General features: G+C 39.0%; 1 protein-coding gene across 2 annotated transcripts in view; it reads right to left on the bottom strand.

Annotated features, from left to right (window-relative positions):
- The window catches only part of odad2 (outer dynein arm docking complex subunit 2), a 45990-nt gene extending 25380 nt beyond the window's left edge, over nucleotides 1-20610 (bottom strand). Inside the window, exons 1-7 of one of the 2 annotated variants that reach the window (XM_051940397.1) lie at nucleotides 20482-20610; nucleotides 17039-17240; nucleotides 16729-16835; nucleotides 16004-16140; nucleotides 14612-14728; nucleotides 6091-6287; nucleotides 3204-3351 (exon numbers count right to left, since the gene is read on the bottom strand). In XM_051940397.1, coding sequence (XP_051796357.1) covers nucleotides 3204-3351; nucleotides 6091-6287; nucleotides 14612-14728; nucleotides 16004-16140; nucleotides 16729-16835; nucleotides 17039-17240; nucleotides 20482-20575 — 1002 coding nt within the window. In that variant the 5' untranslated portion in view covers nucleotides 20576-20610. The remainder of the gene's footprint in view (nucleotides 1-3203; nucleotides 3352-6090; nucleotides 6288-14611; nucleotides 14729-16003; nucleotides 16141-16728; nucleotides 16836-17038; nucleotides 17241-20481) is intronic. The other variant, XM_051940398.1, reaches the window with a different exon arrangement.
- Nucleotides 20611-20886: the final 276 nt, after the last annotated feature.

The raw sequence follows: 20886 nt of genomic DNA, 5'->3' as shown, positions 1-20886 counted from the left end.
TAAGAGCAAGAATGGGTTAACCGGGGTGTCAGCGACACCCTGATGACCTCAGGCCCCTTTTCTTGATGTCATTTTGTGTGTGTCTGTGTGTGTGTGAGACTTGGACTCCAAGCCAGCAAGAGTGAAAGTGTGTATTAAGTATAGTGCTCAGATACCGAAGAGTGTGTCTACAGTGCTTGGATTGCTGACAGGTGGACTTGGGCCACTGACAATGCTTAGTGTTAAAAGGAAGAGCTGGGCCTTGGAAGAGGTCCAGCCGTTGAATATGAATTAGTTTTAATACGTCTCTGCAGTTGACAGCATATTCGAAAGGCAAAACAAGAACAAGCCCAATCTCCAGCTAGTTCATGGGAATAGTACTGTAGGGACAGAATGAGTGACTACTGCTTCTTTCGTGCGTCATATTTGACACAGGATCACCTATAACATACTACTTGATCATTTAATAGGCTTTGATGACATAAAATGAGTGCTGTGCATGCTGAGCAAATGTCTGCACAGGTCTTTGAGTTGAAAAGTTGCTAAACTCATGAGAATGAAATGATGCAATTATTCTTTTAAGAACATTCTCCGGATCAGACATGCTGTTAATGCATTACAAGCACTAAAAATGAAATATTTAAACTGAGTGCTGCAGTTATTAAAAAAGCAGTGAAATTGTTTAACTACTTACAGTCCAGCATTATTAGCTGCAAATTTGCTTGTGTTGTGAAAATGAGAATGTCCAGACACTTTTACACTGGAGATGGGGTTAGTTTTAGTGCAGAAATTAGCAGCAATGCTCTCATTAGGGAAGAGCAGGGGCAGTAGTACTGTGACTGCCCAGCAGAGGGGGAGCAATTTTAATGAGGACTCAACACAATACCTTGTGTGTCAAGAACCCAGATCAGCTTGTTAATCTTTGATGAGCTTGAAGTGGAAACATAATTTTCAAGTTACGGAGAAAGATTGTACTAACAGCGACACTTTTAAGGTTTAAGTGCATATCTTTATGTTCTTCAGAAAAATAGAAAAGGTCATTTACTCAGTGAAGAAACAAGGTCAAATATGAAAATGTTTAGAACACATAACAGAAATGTTTATCTGTTAACTAGTAACATATTGCATAACAGACAAAATATTTATATTTGTGAGAATATGAAAATTGTATTTAGAAAGCCACAGGACAACATAACTATTAGCAGCTGGGGAATTTTGTCTTTATTTAAACAAGGAGAAAAGCCTCAAATTAAATTTTTTGGCTTGGTGGCGAAGTTCACCACGCAAGCTGTTTAAGACTGTAAAACAAAACTTTAGACTCTTTAGGAAAGTTGTTCCTTAACTTGATTTATTTTTATGATTTACTGAAGCCCTATGCAATAAATGTATAATTATATCAACAGTACAAAGCCTATAAAAACTAACAACACATAAGGCAAAAATGCAAGTGTAATACAAGGTTGCTTATACTGTGCTATATCACTGATACATTAAAGACTGGAATATGGTGTGCAAATTATGTTGAAACTCGTTTTCCGTGTCAGTATGTTAAAGACATCTACAGTGCATACACCCACACAAACACATGCACATACACATGCCTGCCACAAACAATTTGTGTGATTTCATTTGTGATTTCAATTTGCATTCAGGATTTTGCGAGAGTCCATGTAACCATTGTATAGGCACAGGTCTCCAGTCATACAGGTATAAAAACAAACACAACTTAGGCAAATATTCGAAAATAAATATCATTAAAACACAAAACAGAACATCCATGTGTCGCTTTATGAAAGTGTTAAACTTCCTAGAGTACAAACGGCTGTCTATAGCGCGAGGGAAAAGAGGAAAAAAGATCTCTTCCTAAAATAAAACAGATATTTAACTTGGCTCATGGTAAGTTTCAGCGTCTGATGGTAATGATATTATAAAATGACTACTGGACAAACCCCATAAATAACTGTGCTGTGTGGTTTCCAGACAGATAGAAAAGCTGGGACATGTTGGTTACGGCAGTGCTGCATCTTGTTGAAGCAGGAACACACACACAACCCTAAAGCTCATGCCACAACCCCACTCTAAAGTATAAAATACACAAACCAGTGAGGGTTTTTTAATCTGAAGTTGCCTCTTTCATATCATTTCCATCTTCTTTTTTCCTTTCTGGAAAGGAGTAAGTGCCTGCTTTTAGAGTGGGAATTTCCTTCCATTATATTCTATTTTGCTAAGCTAAAAATACCAACCTAAAGTTGAACTTTACAGCAGTGTTTTCTATAAAAGATTTATTTGGTTGCACTGTGAAAGATCTTATTTAGCACAAATCTGTGAAACTTAGAAGCCATTATCACTGTATAAAACATGTGAAATATAGTCTATTATTACACAGTAACCACTTAAACTCATTTCATTTTCTTTCAGCCGAAACAGCGTGTAAAGGATGTTTGTGTACAGCAATACAGCAGCGATTCCTGTTTTAATTTAATCTGTCTGAATAAAATTGTTCACACGTATAGATAATGGGGACCACTGAGTGAAGCAGGATAATCTCTGAAGTCAAGTGGTCTGAGGAATTCCCAGCCAGTCTGGGTCATTGGTGTTTCTGTCCTCTTTTCTTTTCCTTCCATGTTTTGACACATTAATATTCACCATATGCCCTGTCAGACCTATCACAGGCGCGCTTCATTTTTATGCTTCTGCGGTGTGGGCAAACAGTGCGTACAGCTGCTGCTGTCAGACAGCTCTTTCCCCTGTGCTTTGGCTTCCATGTGCAACCAAACAGCCCTGTGTCAGAAACCAAGAATCCATGAGCCCAGCCAACCACTTCAATAAGCATCTTCCTGTCAAGCTCTGCTTTAAATGGGAGCAACCTCCACTTTATCTCATCTGACATCCTCTTTGTCACTGGCTGTGCCTTTATGTGACTGAATCAAAACAGACAGGTGGGATTATGTGATAGGAGAATCAGCTTTGGGAAACCAACTATACTAAATTGTACGGCACATTCCTGACTACATGATTTTTCACATACTGTATTTCTGAAGAAGTTTGAGAAATTTGACTGCTGATTCAGGTCAGTATCAAAATTCTAGTACAGATGACAGGAAAAAAAGCCTGGACTTTACTGTTTCCTGACAGTTGTGTACTACTCTCAGTTCAAAGGACTATTTTGAGATAAATTCAATCAGAGGGGGAAAACAGTAGTGTGCAGGGTGACATTCTCATACCTCCAGGTACTTGACCAGGTTCTGGATTTGAAAGTAATCAGGAGGCTGAACTGTGCTCCCCTCTGGACGGCGCGCTGGCTGCTCCTCCTCCTCCTCACTCTCAGTTGAACTCTCATGTTCCACTGGGATGGCTCCTGCTGAGGTCTTCCTAAACAAAAAATGAGCAGATAACACACAACATATAACAACGTACACACTGTAGGTGTGGGATAGAAAATACATGATCAGACAAAGGGATGGAATATAACAGCATGCAATCTCTTTTCCGGTCTTTTAAATGGAAGAACAATCAGTTCATCCCACACAAGAAGACCTATTACGAATTTTGAAATTCAAGTTTCAAGTTTGAACTTCCTCTGAATCTAAACAGCTGGAAAACAATGACTGGAATAAGGACTGCAGTCACCATCATACACAGAGCAAAGACTCTTGATAGGCTGTTGATGCAAATACAAATGCAGATGGCTTTTTAAAGTTGAATGGGCTGCTTGAATATCTGCATCATGAAAACTGGGCACTGTGGAGCAATGAAATTTGGTACCAATTCAAATGGGTCCGCCGAGAAACAGTTTCCATGTACATACAAATAGCATTTCCAGGGGAGCATTTTATCAAAGGGAGGCAGCTGATATGAGTGTTTTCCTGGATGCAGCATGATAAACACTGAAGGAAACCTTCACAAAGCTGCCAGGCGTACACACTGTCCTCAATGGTGTGAGATGATGATTGTGACTGAATGAATGCACCCTGGAGTATTATTTGCATGTACAGAAAATGATGAGGAGCTAAGAAAGCTATCAGTGAACAGTGGTTAGAATCAACATTGCTGATTTATTACACTAGCAGTCTGTATATATTGGCAGATTCAAGCATGAAGACAGCTGAGGAGCTGCAGCTGCCAAGAGCCAGAGAAGGAAAACGCTTTTACATAGGTTCCTGTTCAGTACAATGTCAGCAGCTGAAGCTTTTCACCACATATTTCTCCACAGGTAGAACAATATTCAGTTATCCTAATGAAAGCAGAAATCTTGCATACAGTATACTGTACAACAAACTGTATTATACCATAAAAATAAATCACTCCAAGTTCCATCATTTACATTGATTGTATTATTTTTGTATAATTAAAAACAAAGTGGTAAGACAGATTACACTGAAAATACAGGCCTTAAAGTAAAATTCAGTGCAACAAAAGTCTGGCCACCCTTGAATAGTATCATGTTCTTTTTTTATCATTGTGTGTTGCTGTTTTTGTTTGGATAGAAACCTGATGGAAACAGAGAGAAGCATTGAACAGATCTGGGGAGAAAAGCCCTGCCATCCTTCACACATAACACTATGATGTTCTATTGACTTCATGTCAGGAGACATGTTTGGTGAGGTTGTAGTATTCTTGCTTTTCTTCTTTAAAAAACTCTTGTGTGATTGTAATAGAGTGTTTGGGACATATTTAATGCTGTACAATTCCTTTCCTGCCCAGCTTCTTGAAACTTGAGATCTTTTCATTCAGTGTTTTGTTATACAAATATGCATTCATAGTACCATCTCATCGATAAATGACATCTCTGCACCTTTTGCACCCGTTGGCGTGCATTTTTCACAGGTAACACTAGGCAGTCTCTTTGGTCATGCCAGGCCTAACCAAACACGCTGGATGCCATCCGATCCAAACATTATGTTATAAGCTATTTTGATTGCGTCTGACCAAAGAATGGGCTGCTCGCACTCATTAGGCTTCTTTTCATGTTGTTTGGCAAAGCTGCAGGAGGAGCAACAGTTTACTTTTGGAACACTGTTGGCAGTAGTTAACTTTATGCACTGCTCTTCTGTCTGGCTATCATTGAAATGCCAATTTTGACAGATAATCCTTGTGCCATTCTGACACTCTTGCATGGCTGTTTTTTAATGAAAGACTGTGGAAATAGCAAAAGTGTTCTGCCTTATGTTGGCTCATGTTCTGTCACCTACTGATGTTCAATCTTTACGCAGCAGTCTGGTTTCTTACTTGCTGAGCCACGTTGCAATACACACAGCACAGAACAAAACTGAGAAAGCTGTGGCACTAAGTATATGTAAGCACAGAAACTGACTGTTGTTGCAGTCGTCACAGGTAAACTGACTTTTATTTCATCTGGTTGCGGCATTTTCAAGGCAGTCCATTGAACTTGTTTGTTTTTAAGAGTCCTTACAGATTCTGACAAAGGAGAACTAGCAGGGGCTGGTAACATTTTCTGAGAGGACCGGTGCACAGGTAGGGAAGGCTCAGAGAACGCTGCTTTTATCTTGTTCTTGGCTCCTGGCGTCAGCTTTTTCTTCTCTTCCTCTGCTTTACTATAATAATGTGAAATGGGAGTCACTATGCCTACTTCTATTTTGAAAATGGTTATTTTTCTAACATAATCATTATTTAACAACTCAAGACAAGGGTTCAGCAAGCATTTTTTAAGCAATTGAAATACTTTTATCTTGAGCCAGTTTCTCCTAAAATGGGTACAGTTATCACAATGTACAGCTGCAACAGCTCAGCCTTTGCTAGACCTATTTATCAATCAAAGACCATATGTGATAGATCTTTGGGGATTTTTTTCTAATACTTTTTCCTATGTTTTGTATCTATAATTGGACAGAAAGGTTTTCCAGAGTGTGAAGCATTTATTAACTCTGATCACTGTGTGATCAAGAATATTTGCACTTGCTCTGAAATTTAAAAACCCCATAACAATTTTTTTTAATAATGTGTGACTGCTGGCAGACACACTGAGCACATGTGGCAAAGACTTGGCACCATTGTCATCTAAAGCTCATCAGCCCCAGAACAGGAATCTCCACCACGCATATTATGTGGCAATATTTTAGGACACATCTTGCAAAAGGAATTATCACATACCGGTACATAGACAGGAGATCAAAACAGGGTGATCCATATCTGTTCCTGCTGAATGCCTTATGCTGATGCATCGTCTTCTCATGCACATTCTTTTTCTGTTGCTCGTAAGACCTCTGGGGTTGGCCTTGTTCCTCTCCATCAACCGATTCCACATGCTGACACTTATGTGTTGATGGAGGTTTTTCTGCAAAGTCCTGCTGGTAAGGGGAAAAAGGCAGAGTGAGGAAAAAGTCCTTGTTCTATTTTAATTAAAACGAACAAAATGTATGTGATAAATTTTAATTGTAAGATTCTATGTAATCTGGTTGTAAATTCCTCCAGATGATGCTTAATAAAACAAAACAGTCATTCTGATTAGTCTTTTACTTCTTGTGGACTTGTGTGCAGTTTTTTCCACCCACCCACTGCAGCGGTTTGTCTCCTTTCATTATTTGAGACACAATACATATTAATGTCTGACAAAGTATTGGTCATGTCCCTCCAAGAAGAGGTGTTTAAAAACTATAGAGCAGTGTCAGTGGCAAATGAAAAACACAAAACTCACATAAAAGCCTTTTCTCAACAATATGCAGACCTGCATAACAATTGAGCTTTTATGGTGGTATTGGAATATAAGAACACTTTCCCAGTGCTTTACACAGAAGAGGTCCCTCTTTGTTAATTGGCTGAACAATGTCAAAAGTTTATTGTTTCTCGACATTCACCTAAAAGCTTACAGCTTGGCTCAGACTAAGTAACGCCTTTGTGTCACTGTTACTCAGGTATGATTTTTTTTTTAAGTTTTCAAGGTCTTTATACCAAACTTTACAACCTATACACGAATGCCAATAAGACATATGAATGGTTTGCAGGCAGGAGAGTTTTTAATCACAGACACCTGCTTTTGCAGAAATAGCTCAGACTGTCATTGGCTGTTAGGGGCTCAACATTTTTAAGGGCAGGGAAAAAGAATTAAGATGTATTTCAATGGGTTGTGTTCACGCACAAGTCAGAGCCAAGCATGCCCAATCACTTTTCCAAAGACTTGTTTTTCATAAAACACAAAGTGACCTGCTATTGGAAACATACAACTCAATTCACCCAACCACAGACCAACAGTCTGACTTTATTAGGCTAACCAACCTTCTTTAATTCTATTATATGTGAAATGGACAAAGTCCATGTGCTTACGCAGAAGGGAACACTTCACATTTCTTGACATGCCACAGTATAAATTCCTATTACAGGTGCCTTTCTACATCTTAAACCCCCATTGCCAAATGCTATTTTAAGTAGGACTGACGCCTAAGATCTGATGTCAAAAACATTTTTATAGCAGGTGACATTCAATCATATGCACTATTTTTCCTTCGCCATTTTACTCAGGCATTTGACTACTAAAACATAAAGCCCAGCTATTTACACGTGTTTGTGGTAGACATGCATCTAATTACTTGAGCCATACTAATGGAAAATCAGCAGGGCAGCAAATCTGAAGCCATTGGCATCTGTCAGTGGCAGGATTCAAGCAGTTTCAACTCACTAGTTGTGACAGTGAGGCAGTCTCAATACATTTTCAAGATGTGAATAACAAAAACAAATCTATGACCAAGGGAGTTTTTACTTTTCAGTGAGCATCTTGTGCATGCAATACACAGTATGTCCAATTTCCAATCACGCTGTGATGTCAAAACGAATCAACAACACTGAGCGGAGAAGGCGAGTCTGCTTCCTCCCTGTGTTGCAGCCATCGTCTCCTTTGGCTGCCTCTGCTCATTTGATTGAGGCTGTCTAATCTAATAGACCTGTTAAAAAAGACCTGCTTCCTCACACTCAAACAAGCAGATATGTTTGCAGATTAGGTGTTGTTATCTTTGGCTATAGCCTTTCGGATTTGGGCTCTCCGTGTTGCAATCAGGGAACAGAGCCGAAACTGTGCAAGGTTTTGTTTCTGACAGACGCCGCTTCTATTGCTTTCTCAAATTAAAATCGGAATGGACCATGTCCTCAAGAATGACTGCCATTATTTAATATCTCATACAGACAATGCATATTGCACGATTTGATTGCTGTCGTCACCAATCAATCAAATGAATTTCAAAGCAAGGCATTTTAACTTCATCACATGAAAAGGATTAGCTGAAGTAGAGGCGGAGAGAAAATATTCAGCAGTGAGATTCAAACAAACGTCACTGGACACTGCATGCTGCATATTTTAAATGAGTTAAAGAATCTGACAATGATTTGTGCCTCCACAAACTCGTTCACAGCAATTTTTACTGCAACTGTCCATCATTTTAAGATTGTTCAGACTCAAGTCATCACTCTTCACACAGCACTCATAAAACATGAAAGCATGATTTTTTTTTTTTTTTTTTACATGGTTCAGCCTGGCACTAGTCATTGGTTTACTTAAATCTTCACTAATGCTGCAGCTTCCTATGGCATTTTTAGATCTATCATCTACTGTAAAAGATCTTAATGGCCAACCACAATTTCACCAGTAAAACAGAAGTGCTATTCTATGCATCAAGGCCTTTGTGTAAACTTATTCTAAAATCAGTCAAGTCTTTATTTATTTACTACTCCCTAAATGAAAAACAGCAATGACTTTTTTTCTGGAGTAGTTAATTGAGACTTCAGACACTTTTGAATCATCAAATTTTGCATATTCACTGCCAGGTGTAGGGTTTCATGTATATTTTCATATCCATAAAAATATGAACACTGCATTGTTGCACTGTTTGCAAAAAGTAGTGCAATATTCCATCGTCTCCTCAAATTGTAAAAAGTTTTGGCAGCACTGTGTGGTGCATTATTTCACATATTGATGATCAAATAAAATCAAGAAGAGTAAATAAGGTGCACTATATCATTGTAAAATCATGCTACAGTTAGCATGCTAACATGCTTACAGTGGCAATGCAGTGCAAGTACAAGGTTTATTTTGTTTACCATCTGAGTTTGGTAACATTTGAACTGTATCACCACTGAGGCTGCTACTAATGTCACGACTTTTGCAGCAACTGTCCATAAAATAAAGAGATCAAATTAAAATGTGCGCTTACAATGTCACTGGGTATAAAAGAATCAACAAAATTATTGAAGCCCATTTCAAAATAAACTATTAAATAGTCTTTGTGTATCAAAATTACATATTTAATAGGTTTTAAATATCTCTTCCTGTCTCAGAATTGCTTCAACAGAATTCTACACGGCCGTTGTCTTTAAAATGTGCAGATCTATAAAGGGTCATATCTGAAATTAAAAAATGCTGTGTCAATCCACCTAGTCGGTGTTTACCTAATCCTGTATGTCACAGGATAAGCAATAGATGGTGATGCTCAGTCATGAGTCATGAAGCTAAGGAAGAGGTCAGGAGACCACCAAAGTCATTAATATGCATCCTCTGTGGATTTACAGAAATCTATCCAACAGTTTCTGTTTCCACGAAAATGTGGACCAACAGACATTATCATCCATACAGCCTCTCTGTCATCATACATAATAAAAAAGTATCAGTTCTATAGTATTAAAAGTAAAGTCAGTATTATTATTACTACCATAACAAGTTGTTAAACACAACTTACAGTGTCACATGTAGAGCAGCAGCTGTCGGAATAAATCCTAGCATTTAAAATCTCTACATTTGTTTTGTCATTTCTGTTGGCTTTAATTTTTATCTCAAATGTACTTTACATGCAGAATAGGGTGCAAAACTATCATCTGGCTTTTCAGCAGTGAAAAAATCTATGGAGAAAATAGATTTACAAGTCATTCTTGGCATTTGAAAAATTCATTACTCACAGAGACATATTTCTTATTCCTGCTTTGAGAAAAAGATTTGCGTAGTGGATAAATCCTACTCTTCTAAATCATATTTACGCTGTACTTGGCTGATAATGACAAAATAAACAGAAAACTAGACAAGTATTTTCAAGTTACGTGCCTTTGCCATTTTAAAGAAACAGCTGATATTCATGTGAAGCAGGCAGTGAGCAGCAAGGGTTCTTTAAAGAATCTGATGAGATTCTGATGAAGCCACATTTTCCAACAAACAGCATGAGTGAGAAAAAAAGATCATATTTTTAAATGATAACAGATTGTTGAGAGCACATGGAATCCATTATGGAGGCGATTTGTTATGTCATCAAATTACTAAAGCAGGAAATAGCACTACTGAATAAATCACCCGTATTTCAATGTCTGGAAACGAGTATGGGTGTCTGTGTGAGTGGGGGTGGGTGGGTGGGATGTGGCTTTACTGTTTTTTTAAAGGTATCTTTATTACTTTTTCAATTAATACAAGATAAGTGTTCTACAGAAACATAAGAGTACCTCATATTGCATCAAACATGGTGAACAAACACTCCCACACGGTGAAAACAACAGGGAAAAAACAAACAAAAAAACGATAAGCAGAAATTAATTCACAGAAGATAAGTATAAATAAAATACAGAAATATCTAACAACATAATGACTGGCAAAAAAAGGAAAAAAAACATATAGCAGCATCAAATTGACAATTTGATGCTGCTACATGTTTTTTTTGTCATTAAGCTGGTATCCAGGCATTTGGTATTGGTAGTGTCTACAGATACGGACCCGTACCCGTAGCCTGTGGGCTACGGATACGGCACTTTCCATTTGCCAGACAGATACGGACCCATACGCGAGTCTCGTGAGTCAAGAAGCTGCTAACCACTGCAAACTGTTGAAAGGTAAGCAAAGGTTAAGGTTAGGATTAGGGTCAGGTTTAGGGTCCGTACCTGTAGTACCGATGCTACGGGTCCGTACCACTAGCGTCTACCGGGAGTCACGTGACCAGATCTCGCGTATCTGATTGGCAAATGGCAAGTGCCGTATCCGTAGTCCACAGGCTACGGGTACGGGTCCGTACCTCTAGCAACAACATTTGGTATTACTGTATAGTTTTTGGTTGATACCAAAACTCAAGTCCGGTTCTTTCTAGGAATGTCTGACCAGATAAGTCCATAAAGACCCTCCAGTAAGGTCTGTGCACTCTCCATACCGATATAGTTCAAAAATGGGTTCCAAGTTTATAGAATAACAGAGGTTTGTCCTTAAGCCAGTAGGTCATTGCTTCCAGGGGAATAAGTTCCATTATACCCTGTAACCACTGTGAGAGCTTAGGAGGTTTGTCAGAGATCCACTGAAGTAGGATACACCGTGTGGCACTAAACAGAAGAACATCGAGCAGTCTCAGCATACAAGTTCAGTGTCGTATTCCAAGGATGCAGGACAGCGGAGTGAGCTCCAGGTCTTTACCAAATATGCCGGAAATTTCTTTGCTAACTTTTCTCCAGAAGTTTTGAATAGAGGGACAATCATAGATACAATGGTAGTATGATCCTTCTGATCCTTACATTGATTACAGTATTTAGAAAGTGTAGGATTAAATTTATTCCATAGCACTGGTGTAATCTGGAGCCTATGGGTAATTCTGAATTGAGAATCCTTAACTTTGTTAGTGGACAAACAGCCAGATGAGCTCAGCCACACATTACCCCACTCATCAACTGAGATTGTTACCCCTCGGTCGGCCTCCCAGAGCAATTTAAGATGGCCAGTGCCCTCCACTGAAGGAGACAGAGTACTGTAGAGCTTGGTTATCAGTTTTCGGGGCTCAGGGTCTTGCAGTACCTCGTCTATAGAAGGGTGAGAGAACCCGCCAGGATGGAACCTTACTTTTGAAGAGACAAAGCTATGGATCTGCAGATACCTAAATAAATGTCTGGAGGGGAGGTTGTATTGTTCAATTAACTGGTTAAAAGATTTAACAGTGCTGTCAGAGATTAGGTCTCCTAGAGTACAAATACCTTTATCAGACCATATGAAAAATACACTGCCTTCAAGGCCAGGGGGGGAAATCTGGGTTCAAATGAATGGGAGTGAGTAGAGAGAGAGAATCCTCCTGAGTCCCTATTTTATTAAAAATTCTCCAAACCTTTAATGCATTTTGGAGGAGGTAATTGGCCCTTACTCTGTTTGTCACTAATTTTTTTGAAATATACAAGATGTTACGAAGAGGAATTGAATCTAGACAGGTGACCTCAATGCTAAGCCAAGTGGATCGGGGATCATTTCTAAACCGTTCCCAGACATAGCAGTCGAGGCAAGCGAATTGATAATATTTAATATTTGACAGTGACAACCCTCCCTCTCCTTGGCGAAGTTGTAATTTTTGTAATTTCAATCTGGCCCATTTGTTCCTCCACAAAAAGGAAGATAGTGAACTATTTAGGATGGAGTGACCTTCTAGTCAGAAGAACTGGGACCATGTTATTTGGAGCATGTAAAGCAGATGAGGAAGTATGTTCATCTTAAAAAGATTTACCCTACCTGTAAGAGATAGTGGAAGGCTGGTCCAGCATGTCAGATCTTCTTTAATTTTACGGATTAAAGGTATAAAATTGGCTTTACAAAGACCAGAGAGGGACGGAGTTATATGTATATCCAGATAGACGAACCCAGAAGGAGACCATCAAAAAGGGGCAGCGCTAGAAGAGGTCGAGGGGGTATGAAGGGTTGGGGGCATAGCCTCTGATTTCGAATAGTTAATCTTGTACCCTGAAAACTGTCCAAAAGTTTTAGTAATTTCAATAATTCTGACAATAGAGACTTCAGGGTTGCTTAGACAGAGCAAAACATTGTCCGCTTAAAGGGAAATGGTGTGCTTTTGGGGACCTATAGTAATGCCAGCCACCTGAGGGTCACTCCTTATCGCCTCTGCTAAGGGCCCAATGGCGAGTGCAAACAGGAGAGGAGAGACTGGGCAGCCCTGATGAGTACCGTGCCCAACTGCAAATGTGGGAGATTTCCAACCATTTGAAATGACGGATGCACGAGGAATCATATAAGAGAGAGATCCATTTGATGAAGCTATCTCCTAAATTAAATTTAGGGAGGATCCTCAGCAAATATGGCCACTCAACTCTGTTGAAAGCCTTCTCGGCATCAAGAGAGACTACAACAGCTTTGGCTTTCAAATTGGTGCCATATTGAATAATATTCAGCAGTCTATTCAGGGGCGAATATTCGGATACCAAAATTAATATCCGGATACCGCCGTAGCGAACGAATATTCGGATATTCGGGTCCAGCCCTAAATTCTGATCTTTGTGGATCAGAATTGCAACCCCTCTGCTTCTCGATGTAGAGGAGGAATAAAATATCTGGCCAACCCAATCCCTCTTTAATTCTTGGGGCTCGTCATTACTCGGGTGACACAGGATGAAAGGTATTGAACCTTTTCCCTCTTTAACAAATTAAGAACTTTCTTCTGTTTGACAGGCCCTGGATCCCATGTACATTCCATGAACAGAGTTTAATTGTTGGGTTATCAACCATAATCGAGCGGGTTCCGAATAAACAGATGCATGCCTGAGATGTAGTATGCTTAACCCCCAATGTCAATGTGGAGAAGGTGCTGAACATCAGACATTTAAGAAACAAACAAAAAAAAAAAACGGAAAACACCTGGGTGAGAGAAGGAAAATAAATAATAATAATAAAATCCGCCCCACCCCCCAGTGCTTTCTCAAACAAAGCACCAGAATCCAAACCTACCACTGTGCATCTAAACTGTGCACTAAACCAGTACTCCAGATGTATAAATGTACATTAGCAAAACTACAATGGAAGGAATAATTTAGTACATATACTTCCATCCATCCTCTATACACCGCTTTATCCTCACTAGGGTCCTGATGTCATACTCTGTTTTGAAATCAGATGCCACTAAAGTGGTCCTCCACTGGAGTGGCTCCTCAAACACATGCTATGCCTCCTGTGGGTGTTGGGAACTGAACTGCTCCACAAAGCACAGGATTTCTTTCAACAAGGACTCATTCACTGGTGTGAACTCCAGTTTGCCAGTACCAGGGCTGAACAGGTAGAGCAGAGATATTGGCTGCCCTGTAACAAATGCAGCCGCCAGAGTCCCGAACATCATATGGCATAACAAACAGTTTATGGAGCCAGTTTGTCAAGCAGTTCAATTTGCGAAGCCAGCAATGGTTAAAGATGTAACTCACCCTAAAGCAGAAGTCACCGACCAAACACAACTGCCCTTACCAGTCATCTTGTGAACCTTCCTGACAAGACTTGGGCCGTCTAGGAGACCGAAGGAGTAGTTTGCAAACTTATTTTAACAAAATATGCAGGAGCTGGTCAGGATGCGTCTACTCCCTACTCATGCTTCACCACTGGCTTTACTGTTTTGATGTTGGAACACGGCAGAGGTCGATTCAGAAATTTTTCAACACAGTGACAACTAGACACTAGCTCAGTAGCATGGAACAGCACAGACACTGATTACACAATCCCAACTCTGTTTGCGAATATGACTCACACAAGCATCAGGGATCAAATCAAAGGTTTAGAGAGAAGGACCTTGTTCATGGGACAAAGAGCCATTTCAACACCCACATATCTTTGCTTTGAGAGCTAAAATTCAAGGCTTAAAAAGGAGGTGTTAATGTGTTGATAGTGACTGCATGTGCCTGCATTCCACTCTACCTGTTTGTTCATGTTTTCGGCAAAATGTGGAGATCTGCTCTTCAGCAGTGTGACCAGGTCTGCGTACACATCACTTGTTCGCTCGTAGCCACTCTCCTCCCCCTCCTGTTTTATGCCCTGTGAAAACAAAGTGAACATCTGGAACTTGATGTTTGCATGGCTTTGAGTCTGTGTACAGTCTGTGTACTGAACATGCACATGAATTTGATAGGTGTATCACAGCGTGGGTAGGGAACAGCAGTGAGGTCATCACCATGAAAACCCAGACCTCAACTGGCTTCTCCAAATTGATGACCAAATGCAAATGTGACAGGAGCTGGAAGAATGCATCACGGGGCATGGTGTTTTGAAAAATACCAATGTCCATCCCTCTCTAATAACAAAACAATCACATTTTAACTTTTTTTTATGTGTTCTCACTCTTGAACTCTTATGCATTCCATTTATATCTTGCATGTAAGACATTAAATTGATTAAACAAACACATACTAAGAATTAAAAAGACTCTTAATTTCTAAACTTACCACCTATCTCACTCGTGGTTTCTTCCTCCTCATTTCCTGAATTCAAGGAGTCAAGTTCAGATACACTATATTGCCAAAAGTATTCGCTCAGCCATCCAAATAATCAGAATCAGGTGTTCCAATCACTTCCGTGGCCACAGGTGAATAAAATCAAGCACCTAGGCACGCAGACTGCTTTTACAAACATTTGTGAAAGAATCTCAGGAACTCAGTGAAATATTACTATTGCACACGGCTGTCTCATAGACTAATGTACAGCCACCATACAGGGGGACTTCAACATGTCATGATGTCAGTTTTAAATGTTCTGGAAAGCAGAACTATTGGTCCGTGTGCTTGTTTCTAAATGTATTGTCCTTAATTTAGTTTGATAGTTTTAGGGCCTGGTTATGTATCTTAAGTAGATATTGTCTATACTCTATTAGTAAGTGTATAACACCTGTCTCTGTCTATTCATGTTGTTTGATTTATTGCTGTAAAGATGATTTGCATAACATTTTGCTCAGATAAACTTAGATAAGAAAACCATAAAAGAGACAACAGCAATGGTTACATTTAAGACAGTATTAGCTTGAAGTTAACTCTTTCAAAAAAAAATTATCACTGCAATCATTAAGTGAGTGATCCATCAGAACTTACTTACTAAAAAAATGACTACATTCCTTGCAAGGAAAAGGGACACAGTGTTTTATTAACTGCTGCAGGAGAAAAAAGAAAAATCGCCAAGCATCTAAATGATAATAACTAAGTAACTAAATTAATATTGTTAACTGAGTTTTGATTTTGATGGTGTGCTTACTGTGCTTACTGCCATGTGTCGTCACTATTAACGCCCATTCTGAGTAGCACAAACGCTTCCTAGCCTTACCTCATTAAGAAAAACTCCGGCAGTGCTGTAGGTGATGTAGAGGGTCTCTGTGTCACAAGGCTCAATCACAAGGTAACAAATATCACCATGTGCCTGCCTCCACAGAGGGGTGCGGTAGCCATTTGAAAATTCAAAATCTAAAAAACAAGAACAAGAAAAGCAACTTGAAACTCATAACAGCCTTCCTGCAAACTTTATTGTACAAACTTTAGCATATCAAGTCACAGCAGGTTTGTCCTCACAGGAAGAAGGAAACACAGGAAAACAGAGAAGGAAAAGAAGAAATCACAACGTGTCTGGTCGGCTAAAGACGACAACTCAGAATTCCAAGAAGAACATGTTTGAACCCAGGGTTGAGCCATAGTTTTCCTTGCAATATAAATCATCCACTAAAAAAACTGAGCCACATATTTTGAAGCTGGTTTGTGGTGTAATTTTATAGAAGGTGTCAATTCAACAACAGAAAAAGGGGACAGAGACTGCATTCATCACTCTGTGTGTGCATGCTGTTGAATGCTTTGTTAGGGCATGATGAATACACTGCAATGAAGCAAAAAAGCATGCGCTGACTAATGACTTGGTAAACTGGAATCTGACAGATATAATGACTTCCATGTCTTTTGTGGCAGCAGAGCACAGACTTTTTATGCTTTGTAATATCCAGCATTAGTATTAATGGCAATTGCTTTCCTTGCAACCCAGTGAAATGTGGAGATAATTCAAACCTGATGTGTACCGAAGCGACTTCAACACCCTCTTTTCCCCTTCACTGCAGAGCTGCTTCAACAACTCCACTTCATTCTTTACTGCAGTGGGGTCAAGACTGACTTTTCTACAGGTAACATGTAAGAAAATAGAAAAAACAAACAAACATCAAATTCACTCATGGTTCCTTTTCCAAACATGCTGCCTAATCTAATGAGACACAGCCACATGCAAATCTGGTGGGATCTGCCTGAAAGAAGAAGATGAGGAGGATAGATGGGTAATCTGATTGAATGTGGACAGGGTAGCTGATAAAGGAAAAGCACCTACTCAGAGATTTCTTCACGAAGCTTGCTGAGGATCGGTTTGTCCATATTTTGGAGCAAGAGACACAGCTTCACTTTGGTTTCGGAGTCCTTGGATGGGTCTTTCACCTTGTCTACCAGACCTAGTGTATCAGCTTGGGTGTTTTCTCTCTCCAAGGCAGTGGCAAAGCTCCTACCAAGAATCTTAACCACAGGGTCTCTGTTTTCTGAACAGCAGAAGAGGTTAGCTTTAGTGAATCAAAGTCAAAGGCTGTCAGTTGGGTTTATTTTGAACTAACAATAGAGCTGACCTTAAATGTACTGTGTTTTCCCCACATGCGTTTCTTTACATAAACTAACATTCCATCGCTATAAATTTTTTTACTGGCAGTGGGAAATGAGTATTACTATATTCATCATGTATTCTTCTGTAAGACAAATATATATGACCTTATCTCTCTTTGGCAGTGGCCCTAAAGTAAATACATGTCTGTAAAGAGTGGCCAGCGGCAGCATAATTGGATTGTCGAAGAAAGTAACAAGGAGGACAAACTAATCAAGCTGAAACTTCTCAACTAACGATCTAAGTAACGATCTAAGCATATCTGGATTTTGGACTGCTGGTTTTGAAGAAACTACATTTATATACCTTTCAATATTTTATGCTTCATACAATTAATGGATTATTGAAGACAATGATTAGCACATAGTGTGATAATGGTAATAAGTGCTAGTTTCAGCACTGTATTTTAAAGCAATATATAAAGTCAATTAGGAGCAACACGTGTGCTTAATACACTGAGATCAGCTCATAACCTATATCACCATCATATTTAAATGACTGCTTGACAAATTTGTAAAAGTTGCAGAGCTCTTGAAATGTTTGAAACTGCAACTGTAAATATCTCAGTGTTGCTCAGGCTGCTGCTTAGAGGATTTTCCTAATACGGTAATATTGGACAAGTTGAACAAGCTGTGGCTAAGTCACCTTATAAATAACAAGTTTTTATGACCTGTACTTCATAATAACTCTTGATCCACTTGTGCTAAAGGGGTAGGGATGGCATTAAATACTAAATATTTTTCCCTCTAATTACTAAGGAGATTAATGTTTGGATCGATTACAGAACATTTTTAGCAGCTGAGGCTGAGCTAAGAAATATGTTGTGAGCAGCACAGACACAGACAGGTGAGATACAGGCTGTAAGGTGTTAGTAAATCATCCAGCCATAGGTTTAGCAAGGTAATCAAAACTAATAAAGGAATTAGTTGTTGGCATGGGTGAAAGTTAGTCTTGAGCATTGATGTGGCTGCTATTAAACTCTTAAGCTGTGCTGCATGTATCAACAAACTAAAAGGGCAAAGCTACACAATCTCAAGTGAAAAATGGTTAACTGATGATAGACAAATGCTTGTCCAACTGACAGGCAGTAAAACATAAATAATAACATAATGAAATACTTTGTAAGCCGTCACTTGCTCTTTCTGACTGCCTGCTTACTGCTAGCTTTGTGTTATTGTTATGGTCATTTTTCCTCAAATGTCTGTATTCTTTTACTGAATAAAGTCTATTTATTAAGCATATACTGTTCATATTACAGCACAAAGACTTGAACGAAATATCTAATGCGATTTTATTTGGGATACACATTTTCTAAGTCAAACTCAGTTCTATACTCTCTCTCTCTCTCTCTCGCTCTCTCTCTCTCTCTCGAAATAATTTGACAATGAACCCTTCTATTGTTGGGTTTTTATTTCTCTAGGTTCATAACTTCAGTAAGTTATTCAGGTTAATCTTCATAATTATCAACACTGTAAGGTCTTAGCCTTAATCCTTAGCCTGTGAACTTAATTCCTATCGTCATTCATATTTCTCTGCTGGAAAGCACTTTGGCGCTGTTTCAGTTTAAAAAATTGGCAAATCTATATCAATAACAATGACTTGACCTCTCTTTAAACTGAAATCACCTGTGATTAACAGAAGAATCTGTGAGACGGAATAAATATTCTGTGCAGATTTTTAGCATGCAAAGTGTTACTAGGGGAGTGCTATAATTCTTGAAAATGGTGGTAATGACTTAAAATTAGCCACATATTCATAAAAAACCTAAATTTTTCACCTTTATTTTGTATTTACAGTTTATTTTGTATTCTCTTGGCTACTGGCATATATGTGAAAACTGCAGATATGTGCATTTTCACCTAAATAACACCCTGAGAGTTTAACATCAAAATCATGTAGGCCATGATGTGGCCTCATTTGATTGGTGAATGTCTATATTTTAAGGAAAACTTGCCACTTGATAGACCATAAACAATACCATAGGTATATAGTTACCATACAATCACTTACAAAACCCATAATTCTAGATGCATTATCTTGTTTGCATTGTTCTACTTCACAAGTGGCTGTTTAACCAGCATTTTCTGAACATTTTGTTAATACCATAAAAAAGCTACTATATTTTCATATCCAGGCAGATCACACATCATGCTAGTTTTGCAGCTTGACTGACACTGACATTGACAGACAAAAATAAGTAGTAGTTTAGGGTATTCAACCTCAAATCTGTACTCTATTACTTTTTCTTTCAAAAGGTGAGTTTAAGTACTTCATTTCATTCATCTTAGACACCTTGCAAGTTGATTTTTGCTTTATTTTTAGGTAATCTGAATACCATGCAAGCAAAAGCACCAGCAAAGCCCTGAGAGGCAGAGGCAATGTCTATGGCACTGATATTTCAGAAGTTTTAACTGTAGTTGAAAAGTTTTTTTTTTTCTATTAAGCAGGACCAAGGACAGGTCTACAGTGACACTGACAGACTTTTGTTTGGCTTTGGAGCAACTCCCTTACATTAGGTCCGAATGAGCATAGCCTTTCCTGTGCCAGACATACAAGGATGTACATTGAACGTTCTCTGGGAAAATAACGGTTTACTATAACAGTAACTATAGTATTTCATAAAATGCCGCTTGCCGCAAGAAGAAAAATCACACAGAAAAATAAAGCTAAGATATCTTCTTGTTCTACAATAAAGATCGATTTAAACTCATTACCTGGTGTTTATCATCACTAAAGGTATTTATAGCCTCCCCTTAATGTTAATTCTATATCAGGCTAACATTGGACACGTCGAGTTTAGCGAAGAACAGCGGCACACTGCAACGGAACTATGCTAACTGACGATATAGCGCTTTAGTCCCTCTGACCTGACAGCATTTAGCTCATTTTAGTCTAAATACAACCACGTCCAGTTGTTTCTTACGTAAATTATAAACGTTTCTTCCACCCTCTGTTACCTCTATATCAGGCTAACGTTGGACGCGTCGAGTTTAGTGAAGAATAGCGGCACACTGTGGCAGAGCTGACGAGATAGCGCAGTTTAGCTAACGTTAGCCTAACTACAACAAACTGTCTCTCAGTAATAACACATAATAGCACGGGTCTTCCGCTATCTGTTCACTCACCGTGTAATCCAACTTGTTTTAGAAAACTTTTACCGCAGTTTGCTATCAACTGTGTCCGCTGAAACCATGGAGACCAGGTCCCACGAGACTGCATCCGCCCCCTCTGCTGTTGCTATGATACAGCTAAACACTACGGGCAACGGCCAGGGTCAAAAATGACCACAGTACTCTGCTCACAGTATGGAGGGAGCTCTGACGTACAGGTGTGTACAGGTGGAGATGTCAGATGTCCCCCCCCCCAGAATGAAGTTAAAATCTGCAGAAAGTTTTAAACATGAACACAAATCTTGCTGGAACACATACCAGCAGTTAAAATCCAAAGATTTGTAAGCCAGTTCAATTGAACTGATTAGTCATAGATGTGAATTGGTGATGCATGCACATTTAAAGAGGTTACTTCCCCAA

This window comes from Acanthochromis polyacanthus, chromosome 20 (genome assembly GCF_021347895.1).
Source record: "Acanthochromis polyacanthus isolate Apoly-LR-REF ecotype Palm Island chromosome 20, KAUST_Apoly_ChrSc, whole genome shotgun sequence".
Classification (NCBI taxonomy): domain Eukaryota; kingdom Metazoa; phylum Chordata; class Actinopteri; family Pomacentridae; genus Acanthochromis; species Acanthochromis polyacanthus.
The sequence above is the reverse complement of the archived record's forward strand: the minus strand, read 5'-3'. Positions and strand labels throughout refer to the sequence as shown.